At 33.6% G+C, this 19912-nt stretch overlaps 1 protein-coding gene across 1 annotated transcript; it reads right to left on the bottom strand.

The window, feature by feature from the left end:
* Nucleotides 1-12190: 12190 nt before the first annotated feature.
* On the bottom strand, nucleotides 12191-19765 carry LOC125230570. The gene is made up of 5 exons (XM_048135764.1): nucleotides 19754-19765; nucleotides 19294-19395; nucleotides 18889-19014; nucleotides 18626-18780; nucleotides 12191-12655 (listed from the first exon to the last, which is right to left on the bottom strand). Exon 5 carries the CDS (start codon nucleotides 12642-12644, stop codon nucleotides 12231-12233), a length of 414 nt encoding a protein of 137 aa, XP_047991721.1. The 5' UTR covers nucleotides 12645-12655; nucleotides 18626-18780; nucleotides 18889-19014; nucleotides 19294-19395; nucleotides 19754-19765; the 3' UTR covers nucleotides 12191-12230.
* Between the last annotated feature and the right edge of the window lie 147 nt (nucleotides 19766-19912).

Genomic DNA, 19912 nt, shown 5'->3' with positions numbered 1-19912 from the left:
GCTGCGCGGGGCTCCGGGGGAGTACCTGTGCCTAACGCCCACGCGAATGGGGGTGCCTGCCCAACTGGCGCCCAAACTGCATGCGGCCAGTAGGCCGCCCGCCGGGATGTACGTGGTCGAATGCATATAGCGAGTATAGCGACCCTGCGACACTCCACCTACGGCGGAGACGGAATTCGTTGGTGGTTTTAGACGGTAAGTAGTCCTAGACTGGTTAGTCCGTCATCGCCCCTGGTTCCTCCGGACCGGGTAGCACGCGTAAATTTATGCATTTCCCCAACGTAAAAAAAGCCCAATTGATTCCATTTCTATCCATTAAGTATCAATAGTTTCATATAGCTACTTCTCAAACTTCTAACATGATCAGCAAACGGCTTCCAAAAAACATAAAGCACTAATATGGGAGATCCATTTGCACATGTCGTATCGTATGTGAATGTGAACGCGCCGCATCTAAACTACACCTGAACCGAAAATGGCGGTGCAGCGAACCGTGGCCGACACGTAGAGGGGCTTGTGGCCAACCGACCATATACAGAACCCCTCGTTAGTGTTGTTTGACAAATTACTCCGCGAAATTGTTAAGTTTTCCTGTATGATGTGAAAACTTAACAATTTAATCTCTAAGCTAAGTATATCTGGAATCAAGGGATTTTTTTTAATACGTAGCTTAGATGTTAATTAATATTGGTGCCCTAGTAAGGGTTGCCATCTGGTCGGGCTTTGGCGGGATTCTCCTGATTTTTCGCATATTCTCCCGACTTAATTTAAAAAAAAACATTGCTGATGTATCCCTAGGAAAGGACAAAACATTGTTAAATACTTATACATAAAAAGTTACACAACGTGTACCTACATACTGTAGGCAGTACCTACACGTTTGTTAACTAAATAACTACTTAACCCCCTTATTCATAAAAAAGTTACTTAATGAATATCATCGGCGTAACAAAATCCCACAGACTTCGCTGGTTCGGCCAACTAAGAATGGGAGAGGAACGGGCTGCTAAGAGAGCGTATCTGGGAAAACCAACTGGTAGCCGCCCGGCGGATCGGCCCAGATACCGCTGGGAAGACAGTGTGATGGCGGATCTGTGTCAGCTACAAGCCGATGATTGGCAGGAAGCTGCGCAGGATCGGGATAGGTGGCGTGTTCTCGTTTTGGAGGCCAAGATTCTCTTTGGATCGCAGAGCCATATTAGTTAGTTAGTTAATGAATATCAGGGGCAATCTTGGGGTATCAAGTTTTGGCCCGACATTGGGATTATTCGATCTGGAATTTCTAACGATTCCTCTGTCACAATTATTTTCGATGGGTACGAGTAGGTATCACATACAAATAGGTAATACATCATTTTATATTATTTAGATGTACTTTCGGTGGTCCTTACTAGCCATGTAGTTCCTTCTTACTTAGTATAATATATATTATCATTTTCACGAAAATTACAACTTGAAAGATATTCACAAAAAAGCCAAACGGTTAGGAAAATTTTAAATTAAACCACCCGTATTTCCGGTACCCACTACATTTGTACCTAACTAAAAATGTTTGGTCGTATTTCACGTAGATACCAAGTACTAGTTATAATGAGATTATAAATCTTGCAAAGCTAACGGTTAGATCGTTAAAAACAATCACTTATCGCAATTGTCCCTCGTTATTTGCCAATAAGCCGCCATTTTGTGATAATTTGTTTTAAATTCGCGGGTACGGCGGATGACAGATGGCCGTGTCAAGCGTGACGGCGTGGACGTTGACATTGTGACTCATTCATAATTATACCATAGACAATTTACAGAACTAGCTTTTGCCAGCGACAAGAGTTATACCAGGCTAAATTTACAGCCCCCTGCGTCGGTGTATGTTTTATTATTTATTTATTATAATTCTATTAACCCTTGCACAGGAGCGGCTTACAGGATCACTGGCACGACTCTAAATGGACGGTACCCCATGGACGGCACTCGCATGCATGTTCTCGCACGGCACACATGGTTCCTGTGTGTCAACAGTCTTCTTCTTTGCCTGCACGGGTAGCATGGTCGCGCGATGGACGATAAAATATCAGGCCGTCCCTATCGCACTATTAGTAAGTGCGATAGGGACGGCCAGATGTTTTTATCATTTATCGCGCGACCATAATTGCCTGCCTGGTCTTATCCCATATCATTTGGGGTCCGCTCTAACTCGGCGTCGACAAATATTATATTATCTGAGCTTTCTAAATGTCGTTGTTAATGACGGACATCCAGATCGTAAGGGGTCTACCACTGCCCGATCTTTTAGAGCCTGTGAGAAGCCTAATGTTGATGGATTTGTCTAGTCATGTGATCTTCTGGCCTCATGAAATAGCCATTTAATAATTCTGATTCTGTGTTACGCCGGTCATTACTTTAAGTATTAGTTGGTATTAGGTATTATGTTTATTTTTACTAACATTGCATTTAGTAATACTTACTTATAATTTAATACCTATTTTATTGTAGCTATTTCTTAGTATTTAACTTTAAGGCTCCACTGAAAATCAGCGTCGTGGCACTAAGTGCTCCGACACATGCTAAGTGGAATCCTTTTTGGAACAATTTAAATGTCATAATTGCAATAATTGTACAAGTATGCTGTTTCAAATAAATTATTTTCATTTCATTTCACTTAGTACGATTCGGAGGTCTTATCTTCTATTGGCCGGATTTTAAAGTTACCGCTGATATGCTCGTTTGCTCACTTGATCTAGTACCTAGAGTGTAACCTCAACAGTCTGCAATGTAAATAAAATAAGTAGGTACTTAAGGTAAGTAATAAAACAGATAAGTAAATAAAAGCCTTATGACGCGTACCTAAAAGTAATAACCAGTATACCTACGTTCTTTAAATAATCCGCAGCTTAATGGTACCAATTATTAAAGTAAATTAATAAATGCCAGCAATGAAAAGAAATCATTTTAGTCCAATTAATATACGTTTTGTTAAAAAAAAAACTCAATGCCACAGATAATTCAACTATACTCACTAGCTAAGAAAATTGGTAATGTTGTATGAAAAGTTCTGTACATAGTGACCGTTTATTTTTTATTTTCAGTGTATAGAAAACCATTATTCATTGCCAGCAGAATGTCCAAAAACGATGATTGGAAAGCAAATAAGGTTCTATTCATGAAATCAGCGAACACACCTGTGTGCGTAGCAGAATGGAGCAGGAGCACAAACGCTCACGAAACGCTCACGATAATAATATCTATTTCTATCGCTCTTGCGTATTGGCACGACAGAGCCAGACTACATTTCTCCGGCGTTTCGGTGGCGTTTTGCGTCGCTTGTGCTATTCGACTACGGGGCCTGTTCGTACAGTATGAACAACCATTGTGCGAAAAACTTGCCCCAATCGTTCTATAAGTACATCTACTTAGACGGCTTTTGACAACCACCAACCACGCCGTCCACGCCTATGCTAGATGTTATGCTATGTGAATTTACCTTAGGTAGGTACTCTGTCGTCGTGAGGCCCAAAATCAAGCTAGTTTTTTCGTTTTTAAATTCGACATTTTGTACAATTTCCAGAAAAAGAGTAGAACTTTAAGATACGTCATAATTTAGATCTAGATAGGATATGGATCGGATATTTACGTTTCTTCAAACGAAAATGAAATATTTATTTTTAAGTAGGCATATTACAATGCGCATATGAACGTCAAATAAAGCTACGTCGGCTCTAACCCTACGCATCAACCTCGAGAAGATTTCAGTATGTGGCGGAAGTTCGTACGTTATTATTTAATGTGATTCAAATGTAAAATCTAGATAATCGGTTTTAACACTTTTAACGCGTGATTTTTTTATTTTACAGCGTCTAATTTTGACAAATCCAGTACTGGCAATAAGAACAATGAACTACTGAGAAAATTTCCATTTTTTTATACTACTTCTGTGGCAAATAAGCATACGGTCCGCCTAATGGAAAGCGGTCACTATAACTTATGGACGCCTGCAACTCAATGAGTGTCACATGCGCGTTGCCATGCAACCCATTATAGAAACTTGTACAGTGCCCTTTTGCTGTGTTAAGTGCACAAAAACCGGCCAAGAGCGTGTCGGGCCACGCTCAGTGTAGGGTTCCGTAGTTTTTCGTATTTTTCTCAAAAACTACTGAACCTATCAAGTTCAAAATAATTTTCCTAGAAAGTCTGTATAAAGTTCTACTTTTGTGATTTTTTTCATATTTTTTAAACATATGGTTCAAAAGTTAGAGGGGGGGGGACGCACTTTTTTTTCCTTTAGGAGCGATTATTTCCAAAAATATTAATATTATCAAAAAACGATCTTAGTAAACCCTTATTCATTTTTTAATACCTATCCAACAATATATCACACGTTGGGGTTGGAATGAAAAAAAATATCAGCCCCCACTTTACATGTATGGGGGGTACCCTAATAAAACATTTTTTCCATTTTTTATTTTTGCACTTTGTTGGCGTGATTGATATACATATTGGTACCAAATTTCAGCTTTCTAGTGCTTACGGTTACTGAGATTATCCGCGGACGGACGGACGGACGGATGGACGGACGGACGGACGGACGGACAGACAGACATGGCGAAACTATAAGGGTTCCTAGTTGACTACGGAACCCTAAAAAGGAGTGTACAAGTTCCAACGAGGGTTCGGGTTGCCGACGACTCAAAGGACAATAGACGGAATAAATTAGTTCCGCAGGTCCTTCCGTCACCAGCACACCGCACCCTCGTTGAGCTCTGGCAGCCTTACTCACCGGCAGGATCACAACACTATGAGTAGGATCTAGTGCTATTTGGCTGCGGTCTTCTGTAAGGCGGAGGTACTTCCCCAGTTGGGCTCTGCTCTAGATTCGAGCGAGATCATATCCACTGTGCTGTGCCCTACCCTACACTCAAGTCGAATATCATTCACTACGCCCTCCTACTAAAATGGACAAGTTTCCTTCATCTTAAATCGCACCTCAGTAGCTATATATTGGGAGTTCTGGCCCACTCCTAATGCTCCAGCTTCGCTTCGCTCGCTGTCGCAGTCGTGGTCCAGACACTCCCAATATATAGCTACGTGCGTGGTTCAGAAACTCTCAGTATATAACCATCATTTGCAACGTTGGGATAAAATATATACTCTAAAGCTTATTAAAATATACTACTGGCATATTGTCTTTCAAGTTAGTTGCACGTGTCTATTGATAATATGAAGTTTGTAAAACAGTCTCAGAAATTGCAGTTGGATGCTGTTTGTTCTTTGTCCAAGAAACGCTATTTTCGACATGGCTCACTTTTACCTGACACCATACGCTGTATAATATGCGGCCCATCCAACTGTGGAAAAACAAATTTAATTGTTGGTTTGCTGCTACATGAACAAGGTCTACGCTTTGAAAATGTTTATGTATACTCTAAAACCTTATTTCAACCAATGTACCAATTTCTTGAGCAAGTTTTAAAACTAGTTCCATCAGTTTCATTTAAAAAATATAGTGTAAATGATGAAATCTTAAGTCCTCATATAGCAAACATGAATTCCATTATAATATTTGATGATGTTGCGTGTGAAAATCAAAATAATATACGAGATTACTTCGCAATGGGAAGACATAAAAATATAGATAGCTTTTATCTGAATCAAACGTATAGTAAAATACCTAAACAATTAATAAGAGATAATGCTAACTTAATCATTCTTTTTAAACAGGATGATATTAATTTAAAGCATGTTTATGATGAACATGTAGGAAGTGATATGTCATGGTCTCAATTTCGTGAAATGTGTGCACAAGTATGGAAGATACCGTTTGATTACTTAGTCATAAATAAAGATTGTAATAGAAATTCAGGATGTTATAGAAAAGGATTTGATACATTTATAATTCTAGATTAACTTGATATATAAAGGATAGTATTACATTAAAAACTTATTGTTGAAAATGAAACCATCCAGTTCAGACATGGAACATAAAATTAACGAAGAAAAAATATTTAAACATAAAGTACTCAAATCTGCTGAAGCAGTAAGAAAAAAGTTAAACGCATTCGTGATGTTAAAACAAACGATAATATGATGTTGGAAGCAATGTTAAAACCAATCACAGACCCACTTGGTGAAATGGTAAAAAAACATAGTAGTAATGATAACAATCTTAATATTAGTGCCTCAGATTTCGATAACGATAGGTTTAAATGGAATAAGTCGGTAAAAACTTTGAAATATAGTCCTTCAGAAGATGGGATGAAAGAAAGTTTGGATAATAAAACAATGCTGAGAAAGTCATTTGAATCTGAACCAAATTATAGTGAAAATGAATTAAATGATAGTGAATATAGTGATTCTTCATCTCAAAGAAGTGGGAACCAAAGTGATTCTGATACAACAAATAATGTATCATTTAGAACGTCAGACTCGTTTTATTCTCCTCGCGATGATCCTGCTTGGCAAAAACAATATTTTATCATGAATATTCCATTCGGTGTACGAAATGAGCGCGGAAAGCTAATGCTTGGATCTTACCCAATTTCTGTTAATGATGACAAACTCGTAATAGGTGGAGAAAGCTATTTTTTAACACGAGGCTTAAATGATTTGTTGTTTAAGAAAGTACCTGACTTAAAACTAGTAACTGAAGATGATAAACGATTGTATAAAACATTGTTATTGAAAACGAATGCACATAGACGTGACTTTGATCCAAATAAACCCATAAAAAGCAACAAGGGTATGAAATATTTAAACGTTATAAAACCCCTTTTCAAATTATCCAAACAACGCACAGTAAGTGAAGAATTATGTGTATCCGGTGAAGGTTTACCATCAATGAAAAAAGTAAAAAGAGATATTTCATATGTATATTGGGATGATCCAAACGAATTAGTAGACAGATTAAAACTGCTTATGGCATCGCGAGACGCTGGTAATACTGGGTTAGATAACGAAATCATATCCATAATTGAAGAATTACGTGAAGCAGGCTTGATAAATAATATATAAGTGAATACTCTTACCTTTCTAATCAGTCGAAGTTTGACTTTCAAGTAAAAAATGAATATAGACAAATTCGGACACCATGTTCATAAACGTTTGCGTACTGATGAAATCTCTGAGCTCAAGTACAAAGCTTTGCTTCGAACAGAAGCAGGAAATTTTGATCTAAAAACTGTTAGATTAAAAGGAGTTGTTAAACCATTATCTTCCGATGATGCAGTTAACAAACAGTACGTTGATGAATACATTCAAAACATGTACGAAAAGAAGTATATAGACTCTTTGTTTAACACAATAAATAATCAAATTCACCAACTCGTAACTCAGTTAAAACTGAACTTTTACACGAAGAAGGAGGTAGATGATATTTTAAAAAAAATAAATAATGGCAAAACAACAAATAGTGAACGAGATCCACCGGTCAGCGCGAAGAAATTTTAAGCGACGATCGGTTGTACTAAAAGAAATTGATGATTTATGGCAAGCTGATTTGATAGATTTACAAAAGCTTCATACTGTTAACAGAGGATATAAATATATTTTAGTCGTTATTGACACATTTTCAAAGTATGCATGGTGTACACCTATTAAGTCTAAAACTAAAACAGTAGTCAAAAATGCATTCGAACTAATAATCAAAACATCTAAACGGAGACCTAATAACTTACAAACTGATCTAGGAAAAGAATTCTACAATCATGAATTTGATTTCTATTTAAAATCATTAAACGTAAATCATTACTCAACTTATTCAATTAAAAAGGCATCTATCGTTGAAAGGCTGATAAAGACCATTAAGTTTAAACTCTACAAACATTTCAGTTTAGTTGGTAACTATAAATGGGTTGGTAAGCCATTAGACGATGTAGTAAAATCGTATAATCAGACCGTACATCGCACAACAAAAATGAAACCTATTGATGTAAATGTTGATAATGAAATGCAAGTATTAAAAAATATTAAAAGATCACAAGCCACTTTGTCTTATAAATTGAACAAATTTAATACAGGAGATTGTGTACGCATTAGTAAGTATAAAAATGCCTTTCACAAAGGTTACACACCTAATTGGTCAACAGAACTTTTCACTATTACTCATGTGAATCGCACTCAACCTGTTACGTATCACGTTCAAGACCAGCATAAAAACACTATACTCGGTACATTTTACGAAGAAGAACTTCTGAAAACCAACCATCCAAACGTTTACCTTGTAGAAAAGGTTATTAAAAAAAAGGGTAGAAAGTTGTATGTTAAATGGTTAGGCCTTGATGATAGCGAAAACAGTTGGATTGATAAAAGTGCCATTGTTTAATGTTATTTATATAATATCCTTTTAATGATAGTGTTATTATCTTACGGGATATGAAAGGGAGAGGACTCTTAAACAGCGCTATTAATAATTTGCCCTTCGAATTACACTTATCTGGTTATAACTATTGTGGTCCGGGAACGAAATTGCGCAAAAGGTTACAAAGAGGTGATAAAGGAATTAATACGCTAGATAATGCGTGTATGAAACACGACATAGCATATGATAATTATTCTGATTTAGCTGGTAGACATCGTGCTGATTTAGAACTATACGAAATGGCGAAACAAAGAAGAAAGTCGAAAGATGCAGGGAGAGGAGAAAAAATTGCTTCATGGTTAGTTAGCAAAGTGATGAAATCGAAAATAAAGGCCGGTGCGGGTATAAAACCTTTTAAACGTTTTGTGTCCAAGATACGCACTGAATTAAAAAAGAAACCAAAAACAAAACGTAATATAATTGATCGAGCTCTTATTGCTGCGACAAAAATTTTCAATACCAATTCCAAGGTACGGGTACCTCGTATTATACCAATTCCAAAAACTGGAGGCTTCTTACCGCTGATACCTATTTTTGCCGGTCTGTCTGCGCTGGGATCATTAGCAGGAGGAGCTGCCGGAATTGCTAAAGCTGTAGGTGATTACAAAGCCGCCAGAAAAAATTTAGCGGAATCAGAGCGACATAACAAGATGATGGAATCTATTGCATTAGGAAAAGGCTTACACATTAAACCATATAAAAATGGCAAAGGATTATGTTTGAAAATTTCAAAAAACTAAATGAGAGGTTACCCAGGCGCGCTCTTTCAAATATTGATATTTTAAAACACTCATCTGATATTCCATATTTTCGAGGAGTTTATATGAGAGACAGTTTACCAAAGAGTCCTAAAAAGTAGAATGTGGAATTGTTAATTTGGACAGTTCTAAAAACAATGGTACACACTGGGTAGCCTATGTAAAAGATAATAATTATTGTGAATATTTTAATAGTTATGGAGACCTTCCACCTCCGCTAGAATTAAAGAGGTATTTAAAAAATATGATATTTACTATAATTATGACACGTACCAAAAGTTTAACACTGTCAATTGTGGTCATTTATGTCTAAAATACTTAAAACAATATTGGTATAACCGTTTAAATATCATCGCACAATAAACAGTTTATCATTCTCACAATGTCTTTCACTTTGTCTATAACTGGAACATCTTCCACTCTGTTAACAAACTATTCACCAGCTCTTCAACTGGATGGTGAATATGAGTGTGGGCTATTGTATATGTCAACTTTTAATTCTATACCCAACATAGACAACAGAAATAATAAGTTATATTATGGTAAAAACAAAGTAATTAAAATTCCTGAAGGATCATATGAACTTCAAGATATTGACGATTACCTTAAAGAACATATTGAAGGATGCTCTTTTGCATTAACATGCAATAATAATACCTTAAAAACATCTATTTTATGCTCTGAAAATATTCATTTCAACAAAGAAGGCTCTATCGGTAATTTACTTGGCTTCGGTTCAGAATCCATTCAAGCTAATATATTAACCGAATCCCCTTATCCTGTTTCCATTCTGTCGACAACTATAGTACGCATTGAATGTGACATAGTGAGCGGTTCATTTGTTAACGGAAAACCTAGTCATATAATTCACGAGTTTGTACCAAATGTGGCACCTGGTTATCGGATTATAGAAACACCAAAAAACGTTATTTATTTCCCTGTAACCCAAAACAGCTTAAATACAATTACGATAAGAATTTTAGACGTTAAAAATAATCTAGTTAATTTACGAGGTGAAGAAATTCAGATATACTTACATCTAAGGAAAAAATGATAGACTTCAATAAAACTTCAATCTCTCTTAAAAAAACTATCAGTACTCATCCTGCAATCATAAAAAGAAGACCTAAAGTGAAACTTACGAAACAAAATAAGCAATTCCTCCAAAGCTTACGGCTATTAAAATGAGTATATTAAACTTAACAGAACCTTTTGTCTTTGATAATTCTATCGAGAGCTTTGAATATCATTCATATAAGCCGTACGTAACAAGTTTTAATTTCAACGATGAAATACGTATACCTATAAACCAACAAGATCTTTATGTACTACCATCAGCAAGTTCTTTATACATAGAAGGTACTATAACCGCATTCAATAGAGAAACAAAAGCCGAGGTAAAAAGTGTTCTTTTTACAAACAACCCCATACTTCATCTATTTCAAGATATTCGATATGAATTAAATGGAATCGAAATTGACAAAATTAAAAACGCAGGAGTTACAACAACTATGAAATCTCTTGTATCTATGAATGAACTGGAAGCATCTATGTCTAAGTTATGGGGATTTGATGTCAAAGGCATAAAAAACACGCAAGGTTCATTTTCCGTGTCTGTACCCTTAAACAAGATTCTCGGGTTTGCTGAGGATTACAACAAAATCATAATTAATTGCAAGCATGAACTCATTATTTTAAGATCCAATACTAATTTGAATAGCGTTAAACTAAATGCGAATGAATATATAGACAATATTACTATATCTAAAATAGTATGGCGCATGCCTCATGTTAAAGTGTCTGATCGAGAAAGATTAAACTTACTCAAATGTTTGGAAAGTGATCGTGCCATTCAGATAGCATTTAGGACTTGGGATTTATATGAATATCCACTCTTGCCTGAGACGTCAAAACATTCTTGGTCTATCAAAACTTCATCTCAAATTGAAAAGCCGCGTTATATTATAATTGGTTTGAAAACGGGACGAAAAAATGACGCTAATAAAGACATAACACATTTTGATCACTGTAATTTGAGAGATGTTAAAGTTTTTTTGAATTCAGTCTACTTTCCGTACGAAAGTTTTGATGTTAGTTTTTCGGGTGGAAAGTTTGCTATATTATACGAGCAGTATGCGAAATTTCAGCAGTCTTATTATAACCGTCTACAAGCGCCGTTGTTAAGTCCTCAAGACTTTAAAGATATAGCTCCTTTATTTGTTATCAACTGTTCTCGTCAAAACGAAACCTTAAAAACCGGATCGGTAGATGTGAGAGTTGAATTGGATTGTGAATCTGATATACCAAAGAACACTGCAGCTTACTGTCTGATTTTAAATGATAGTATATTTGAATATAAGCCCTTAAGTAATATTACGAAAAAAGTATCGTAATGCAGCATATATTTGTAGACCTTCAAGGATTTAAAACAAAAGAAAATGAATTTATTGTCAAAGAATTTGCATACAGCACGCTAGAATACACTCAAGTTTTCTTAATAAAACCCCCTTTTCGTTTTTCTAAATTGGCGGAAAGTGAAAAGAGGCAGACAAGATGGATTGAAAAACATTTAGGTATTTTATGGCACGAAGGTTATGTTGATTATAGAGAATTTAGAAGACTTATTGATAACCATATAAAAGATAAGACAATCTACGTTAAAGGTTTGGAAAAAGTTCAATGGATTAAAGATTTATATCCAAAATGCACTATTTTAGATTTGGGTGAAAAAGATGTGCCTAATTTAAAAGAACTGTATAAAAAATATTGTACTAATGAATGTATTTTTAACTGTGTGTATCATAAAAAATCTTGTGCATTAAAAAATGTTTTATGTATAAAAAAATGGTATTTAGACAATCGACAAATCTAATTTTAATTTGTATTCAAAATGTGTTTCTTAAAATAAATGTTTGTTATTAATTATATTAGTTTTTTTTATACCATTCTATATAACTACTGATAACTACCTAATAAGTTTTTTATAGTAAATGTTATATTTTTAATTTTTAGCTTAGATTTTACATAATTTGCATAAGAAAAACTTATTAGTTAGTATGGATATAAATAAAACGACAACTTACTCATATAATATTTATTACTTATATAATATTTAAAATACAACTTTAATAACTAGTACTGTATCCACAAATTTTTTTTGAAATTTTATTTATTAAAGCCTCTGTGCTGTCAATAATTTCATCAAAATTATCGCCTGCAACATACTGCGCGCTCAGTAATACATTTTCGTTCTGTTCATCGTTTTGATCCCTTACATCCTCTGTTATGTTGATTATTTGAATTTTGATCAGTTTATTGCCTTTGATCTCATGATTATTTATCACAAAAGATGGTGGGTGTCCTTGAGTCCTTTTCACTACTTTATTATGAATGTTAACTTTATTACGTTTCTTGGCTTTAGGGTTTTCGATGTTCTTTTTAATTTTTTTATATAAGTCGCTATCGTCAAATTCTTGTGGTAGCTCAAACTCTTGTGCATATTGCGAAAATGGAATTGGGATGTCTTCGCTGTCTGCCATTTTTTGAAAACCTAAGACAAAACGAAAAATTATATAATATTGATAAATCAGATTACACAACGAACAAAAATGTATATAACCACAAATAAATTAATTTTAATGTTTATTTGATTTGTAAAATATAATATATAATTTTAATATATATATAATGGTTGTCTATTGTTTGCCCGACAGTCATTTAACATAATATTCATTTGCCCGAATCTAACTTGCCTGAATTTCATTTGCCCGAATGATTTGTTTACCATAAAAATCATATGACATACTCGTTGTTTATCCGAATATTACCTTCCATAATCATACAATGCCATACTATTTGTTAGCCATATTATTAAGTGCAATAATATGGTTTCATAGAATATTCAAACGCCATAAGCAATTATTGCCATATTAATTGTTGCCCATATTATTACCTAACCTAACCTACTTTCTGATAGCAGTTTCATTTTCCAGGGGTCACAGTTCAAACCTAACCTAACCTACTTTTCCAGCAGTTTCATTCTCCAGGGGGTCACAGTTCTAACCTAACCTAACCTACTTTCTGATAGCAGTTTAATTTTCCATGGGGTCGCAGTTCTAACCTAACCTAACCTACTGTCTGATAGTATTTTCATTTTCCGGGGGGTCACAGTTCTAACCTAACCTAACCTACTTTTCAAGCAGTTTCCTTTTCCAGAGGTTCACAGTTCTAACCTAACCTAACCTACTTTCTGATAGCAGTTTCATTTTCCAGGGGTCACAGTTCTAACCTAACCTAACCTACTTTCTGATAGCAGTTTCATTCTCTAGTCCTTCTAGTACCTATTATAGTAGTTTTCGATTCTGCCAAAGCACATTATGGAAATTGACTTTTCTGGACGCTAATTTGTATGACAAATGATGGTATGGAATGTGGTAATTACGGATTTCGATTATTCTGACAAATGACATTATGGAAACTGACTTTATGGGAAACAAAGTTTCTGGCACTAAATTAATATAGTAAACAATGATTATGGCATAAGTTGTTATGAGAAACAATATTATGATTGTTGAATAGGATGGCAAATAAAATTATGGCAAATGAAATTCTGGCAAATGGGGGTATCCCATATATAATATATATATATATATAATTTTAATAAGTAGTTAGTTAAAAAACAACTTACCAGGTCTATGTCTGCGAGTGGATAATAAAGACGCGTTGATGCTATTCGAATGTAACCAATTAAAAATTACTTTGCGCTTATAAAGGTTAGCTATTGTTTGTTCAGCAAAATATAAATGCGCTATCCTGTTATATGATAGCTTTAACTTTACACGTGTGTATGTCTTTACCCAAACAAGTCACAACTTGTTTTATGAACACGTTTATGAATCTATAGAAATGTTTAAGGTAAATTAAAATGAAAACAAGAAAATAATAAGATAATATATTTATTTATCATAAGACATCACTGAATAATATTGTTAATAAAAACACAATAAGTATAATAAGTAGAAGAAAGATTTATTTTTAGGACATATAATTGAATTAGTTATTATCTTCAACTTATATTTATAGTTTTTAATAGATTTATAAAATTAATATCAAAATGTTGTTTCAATTATATGTGCTATTCAATTTACTAATGACCTCTGACTGCATATAGTACAATTTATTTTATACAAAACATGACAATTGATTACAAATTAAACATTAAGTATTGAGGTATGCCCCCAAGCTTTCGTCACTATTTGGTTGTCAGATATCATACGCTTATCATCATTAGCTGAAAGGGCGACTTTATTTACACTTTGGGTAAATATATTGTGCTTAATCGACTTAAATAATATGTTTCTTCTTTTTATTTCATCTCCTTGAAATAATGATTTCACGTAATGAGAAAACTCAAATTTGCATACTACAGGTTCTCTCACACCCTTAGCTTTTTTAATAATTTTATCAACTGTTTTGATAGAATACACTTTAGAACGAAGTCCAACATACTCTTTAATCATTTTTCCTTTCATTTCATCCTTAAAAAGTCCTGGCACTTTTTTATTTTGAACAGGTAATAAAAATTTATTATCAATATCGTAACAACTAGTATCGAAATATGTTAAAAAATGCATTCTTAAATCTTTAAAAAAGTCTTTTGTTTGTATATAATAAACAAAACTATCTGTATCCGTGTAACACATTTGTAGACGAGTATCATAAAAACGTTTAAATACTGAATAATGAAAATCATACATATGACTTTTAGATAACTCTAGTACAGCGAAACCAATGTAGATCGGTTTATCTAAAATTATTAGATCTGGTTTCAATTGAACTGCCACCAAATTTTCAGTAAAAACTGATACACTGTGAAAATTTGGCCTTGCAATTAATCTGTCAGCGGTGATTTTCTTTTTTGTTGTGTTATCATTGTCTGTCCACTGATTAACTAAGCGCACATCAACCCTTTTCTCAGTATTTTCTAAAGTTTTACCAAATATACTGTTATTCATCAATTTACAAAAATCTTGTTCAAAGACAGACGTTGCCTCTTGACGTAGCCTTGTATTCATATCAATATATTGTTTTAAGTAAGGGGACTGTTTGAACGTAATTACTCTATGTACTTTTTTTAATTTTAAACCATGTTTAAGACACGTTTTCAAATGTACATAATGAATCACATACAAATATTTGTCATATAGATTAGGTACCAGTTTATAATGCGTCCCACCTGGTGGAACACATTTTTCGGGACAAAATGGTAAATCATTATGTTTATCATGTAAATCATTGGGGTAAATAATATCAACTTCTAGAATGAAACCATAATCCGAGTCATCAGGGATTTGAGTGATATTTAAAGCACTTATTTCATTGGTTTCTAGAAACCTAAAGTCTGATAGGGGCATATACTGACACATGCTGTAACCATATAAATTATTACAGTCGATATAAATTAGGTATGAGTCTATCTGGGATGAGTCATAGTGAGGTAAGTATATGTTATTAGCATTTGCATATCGTAGAGAGGTCATACAGACTCCCCTCTTATTCCAGATTGGATCATCTTAAGCATGTTAAAGTCATCTATAAGCTCTAATTCAATACCAGTTTTCAGAAGCATGGCATCAAATGATAAGCTAGGTGTAGTTAAATAAAAAGCAGGATCCAAGTCATAGTGTTGTTTGCAAGTAGCGCGAAACTTTTCAAAAATATCGGTTAGCAGAAGAACATCCGTTTGCAAATATAGGTCTGTATATTCACCTAAATTTTGAATTTTAAACTGTTGCCATACTTTTTGCGCATGATTATAATCTTTTACAGAAATGTTCTCATCAGTGAGCGAATTATGAAAACAGTCAATACTTGGCAGGTATTTTTCTTCAAAACATTGCCATTTATTCATATACTCATAGGGAAACACACCTTTTCGTGTAAGTAATTCAAACTCCTCATCATTACAAAAATATTTATGTAAATGAACAAAGTCAGATTTCTGCATAGTTGTAGTTAGTTTTTCTAAACTTGTATCTAAAAATTTGAAAGAATCTACAAAACGAAGCTGAAAATACTCATTCTCGATAGGGATAAATTTAGTAAAAGAAATATAGTTTTCTTTGGTTTTAGGTATAACTTTGACGTTTCCAGGTGCCTCCCCCAATTTTTTGATAAATAGATGGCAATCATAACCAGACAGATTGTGAAAAAAATAGGTACGAAACAAGGACGTTTATATTGTAAGTTACATATATTATGTGCCGCTCCCCGATATCTTCCTGTAATGTGACAGTGATCTCGAACCCGATCAGAAAATAGAAAATGGTTACAAATATGACAACGTTTAGCGTTCAAAAAGTTTTGCTCGTCATTCTCATTACATATTATTGGGGTATTTTTGTTCACAATTTTATAAATTTTAGCAACATCTTTGTAGATTGCCTCAATAAATTTATCGACGCAATCAGTACCGCGATAAGAGAAATAACGATTATGACTCGGATCTGCGTTACAAACAATATGATACCCAAAGGCAGCTGGTATATGATGATGCAAAGTTGTAGTGTTAGGGGTAAGACTATCACTAGTATCAGTATCAGAGTCACTAGTTTCAGTTGGTTGTAGTAACGATTCAAAATCTGCATATATAACGAATGGAACATTCTGTTTACGATCGAAATGTTTAAATTTAATTACTGTCCCCTTTTCTGGTAAAACGGTAACTATTCCAGTACACAAGTGATTTGCGAGTTCTTCCTGCGTGAGAAAAAATAACAGACAGGTTTCGCAAAAGTATATCTTACTATTATGTTTTGTTACTTGTCTGCGCACAAGACGACTCAAGTCTTTAATTAGAACATAATGCGGTGGGTGACTACCATCGTCTATTAAAAGTAGGTTTATATTTTTTCTACATTTCTGATTACTAGATACTTTAGACTTGTAAAGGGGGCCCGCAACAATTTTATTATTTTTCAAACCAAAAATCGTCAATGAAATCATAGGGTTATTTTTTTCGAATATTCTTATGTCATCAAATGTGACTGGAAAAGAAATTTGAGAAATATTCAAAACGTCTCGAAAATTAGGATAAGATGATACTCTTTCAGGGTGTTTTGTAGAAGGATGCAAAGCCGCTGTTACACACCATAAAAAACAGCATTGATCGTTGTTTTGTATATTTATACATGCTTTTTTGTTTTTTATGAACTTTGGCAGGTCAACATAGCTTGAACCTCGTAATGGTTGATACTTGTTAATGTTGATCTCTAAATGAGAGTTACTAACAAAAGCCCATCCACTATCACGGTCTTGAAATTCCTCAAATTTTTTCTTTAGACAGTTAACAACTTCGCAAAACAGTGACTCAAAATCATAACTTAAGTATAAAATTTTATTTTTAGTTCCAAATGATTTTATTGATTGACTATTATCTTTGAACATTAAAAACAATCCAAAGAGCTCGAAATTTACTTTTACGCACGTATGTTTCGTAAGTGAATTATCTAAAAGCCGTTTTATTTTGTTTCGAATAGAGTTCATAAACGCATCGACAGACGCCAGACTTTGGTCGTTGGTTGCTGATATACGATAAGTGGCAATGCGCATCCGAAATGCAGACTCTACTACTTCAACACCATCATTAAGTAATTTGTTAGAACATACAGTTGTTTTATGTGCAGTGCTTCGAAGATGACCTATCCATTTATTTTTGTCTACAGATGAACTACACGGTACACAGAAAGGCATAATGAATTATGTTAATGCAAAAGATGTAGCTAAACTCACTAGGCTATTTTGAAACCGTAATTTGTCAAACACTAATTTAATACATCTATTTACTATTAGCATACGTTGTATTAATCAAAACAGTTGACTCGACTGACTTCTCATTAAGAATGCAATGAATTGTTAACACTATGCAAAGTATGGTAGTATAAGTCTATAAATATAAATCAAATAAAGTCGCAGTATTAAATTATCGCATTCGAAAATATTCTTTAAATTTAACAGAAAGTAACCTTTTATCTTACAAAAATTAATTTCTGTATTTATTCATTAAAACTTTTTCGCACATAAAATATTGAAAACCTATAATATTTAAGTATCTATTTTTGTACACAAACTATTTATATAAGCGTACGATATATTCTTAATGCAAAAACCATATTCGAGATTTAGTTATAGACGTAGGTATCTACCTTTGCTGTTAACTATAACTTGATTTTGTCAACAACTTTGAATAAAAAATAACAAAATTTTGTTTAAATAGAATTCTCTTACTGTGGGAGATTTGAAAATATTCAACTAATTTTTTTATAATTATTATAATAAACAGGTTCACATTCTCCAAAAATATTAAAGGCTTGACCTAAGAACGTTTGTATTTGATTCCACTCGGAGGAATTCTCTTGACATTGCAATTTAACCGACGCTAATGCTTTTTTATAACGTTCTTCAGGCTCAGATTTTTGGTAATCATTAATGTTATACACTTTTAAATCAATGAAAAAATTACCGTCTGTTATCGTAGTGCGTCGACTAGAACCTGTCGATACGCGGCTGGTAAACGATGATGTTGTCTTGACGGTTTTCGAACTGCCCTCGCTGGTGATCTTCTCTTCTTCTCTTATGATTTTGAAGATATCGGTTTCAGGCGATTTTTTGGAAGAACTGAAAAATAAAACAGAATTACAATATTTCAAGCAAATACATTATGTTATAGTTGCACAATCACAATAAAGTAATTTAATTTTAAAAACAACTAAAAATAAGTAGTACCTAGAGCCAACATTCTTATTTTCACTGGTTGACGTTCGTGCTTTTTTGGTTGTTTTTTTCTTTTGCGCGCAAGGTGTTGGTGAGGATGAATGTAGTACCCGTCGATTTTCTGTTTCAACTTCGGACCTTAAATAAGAAAAACAATATTAAATATATGTCAATTAATAATAATTATGTTGACACAAAACTAAACCAAGTTCATAGTTATGACTGACAACGTTATAAATAGATGAGAATAAGATAACTGAGAAATAAATTAACGTGATAAACACACAGATATGCCTTACCAGGATTAAATCCTGTAACCTCAAGCTTAGAAAACAGAGTCACTAACGACTAGACTAGCAGGAACTGTTAAATATAACTCTAAGGATTATTTTAATTAATATAAAATAAATGAATTACCTTGCGGCTGAGGATGATTTCCTTTTCTTGATATTCTTTGTAGCAATCTTCTTCGGTTCAGGTGAGGGCGTGCGCGTGTATACTGAACATTCGGAGTCAGACCTTCAAAAAAGAATAAAAATATACCAACAATACTTAAATCAAAGTTTTAAAGAGATTCGATATATAGGGTTATAAATACTTACTAACATTTTAAATGAAGTTGAAAGTTGCAGATTCCTCACTTAACAAAAATAACGAGCAGCTTCACGTCGCAATACAGAAAAGTAAAGAAATTGTTGCATAAAAACGCATTATTTTATAGTGAAATATTTGATGAGTTGATATTAAATCGAAACATAAATATATGACTAAAGAACCAAGTTCTGACATTCAACTTTAGATCTAAATATTATAAATTTAAATAAATATTATCGTTTTTATAAATTGAAGCACATAATTTATATTCAAAGTATATTACCACTTGTATTTCACAAAGCGCCGACAAAGTATCGAATTAACAAATAATACCGCAAGTCTTGCAACACGTGTAAATATGACCGCTACCACGAGTACTTACCGATTAAGTTCAAAATGTTTTTTTATTTTTTATTTCAGTATATATATATATATGACAAAT

Source organism: Leguminivora glycinivorella, chromosome 10, assembly GCF_023078275.1.
Source record: "Leguminivora glycinivorella isolate SPB_JAAS2020 chromosome 10, LegGlyc_1.1, whole genome shotgun sequence".
Lineage (NCBI taxonomy): Eukaryota > Metazoa > Arthropoda > Insecta > Lepidoptera > Tortricidae > Leguminivora > Leguminivora glycinivorella.
This window is presented reverse-complemented; position numbering and strand designations above follow the sequence as displayed.

What these genes read in the sequence shown, in the direction of transcription:
- LOC125230570 (XM_048135764.1), bottom strand. Translation starts at nt 12,644, where the DNA reads ATGGCAGACAGCGAAGACATCCCAATTCCATTTTCGCAATATGCACAA.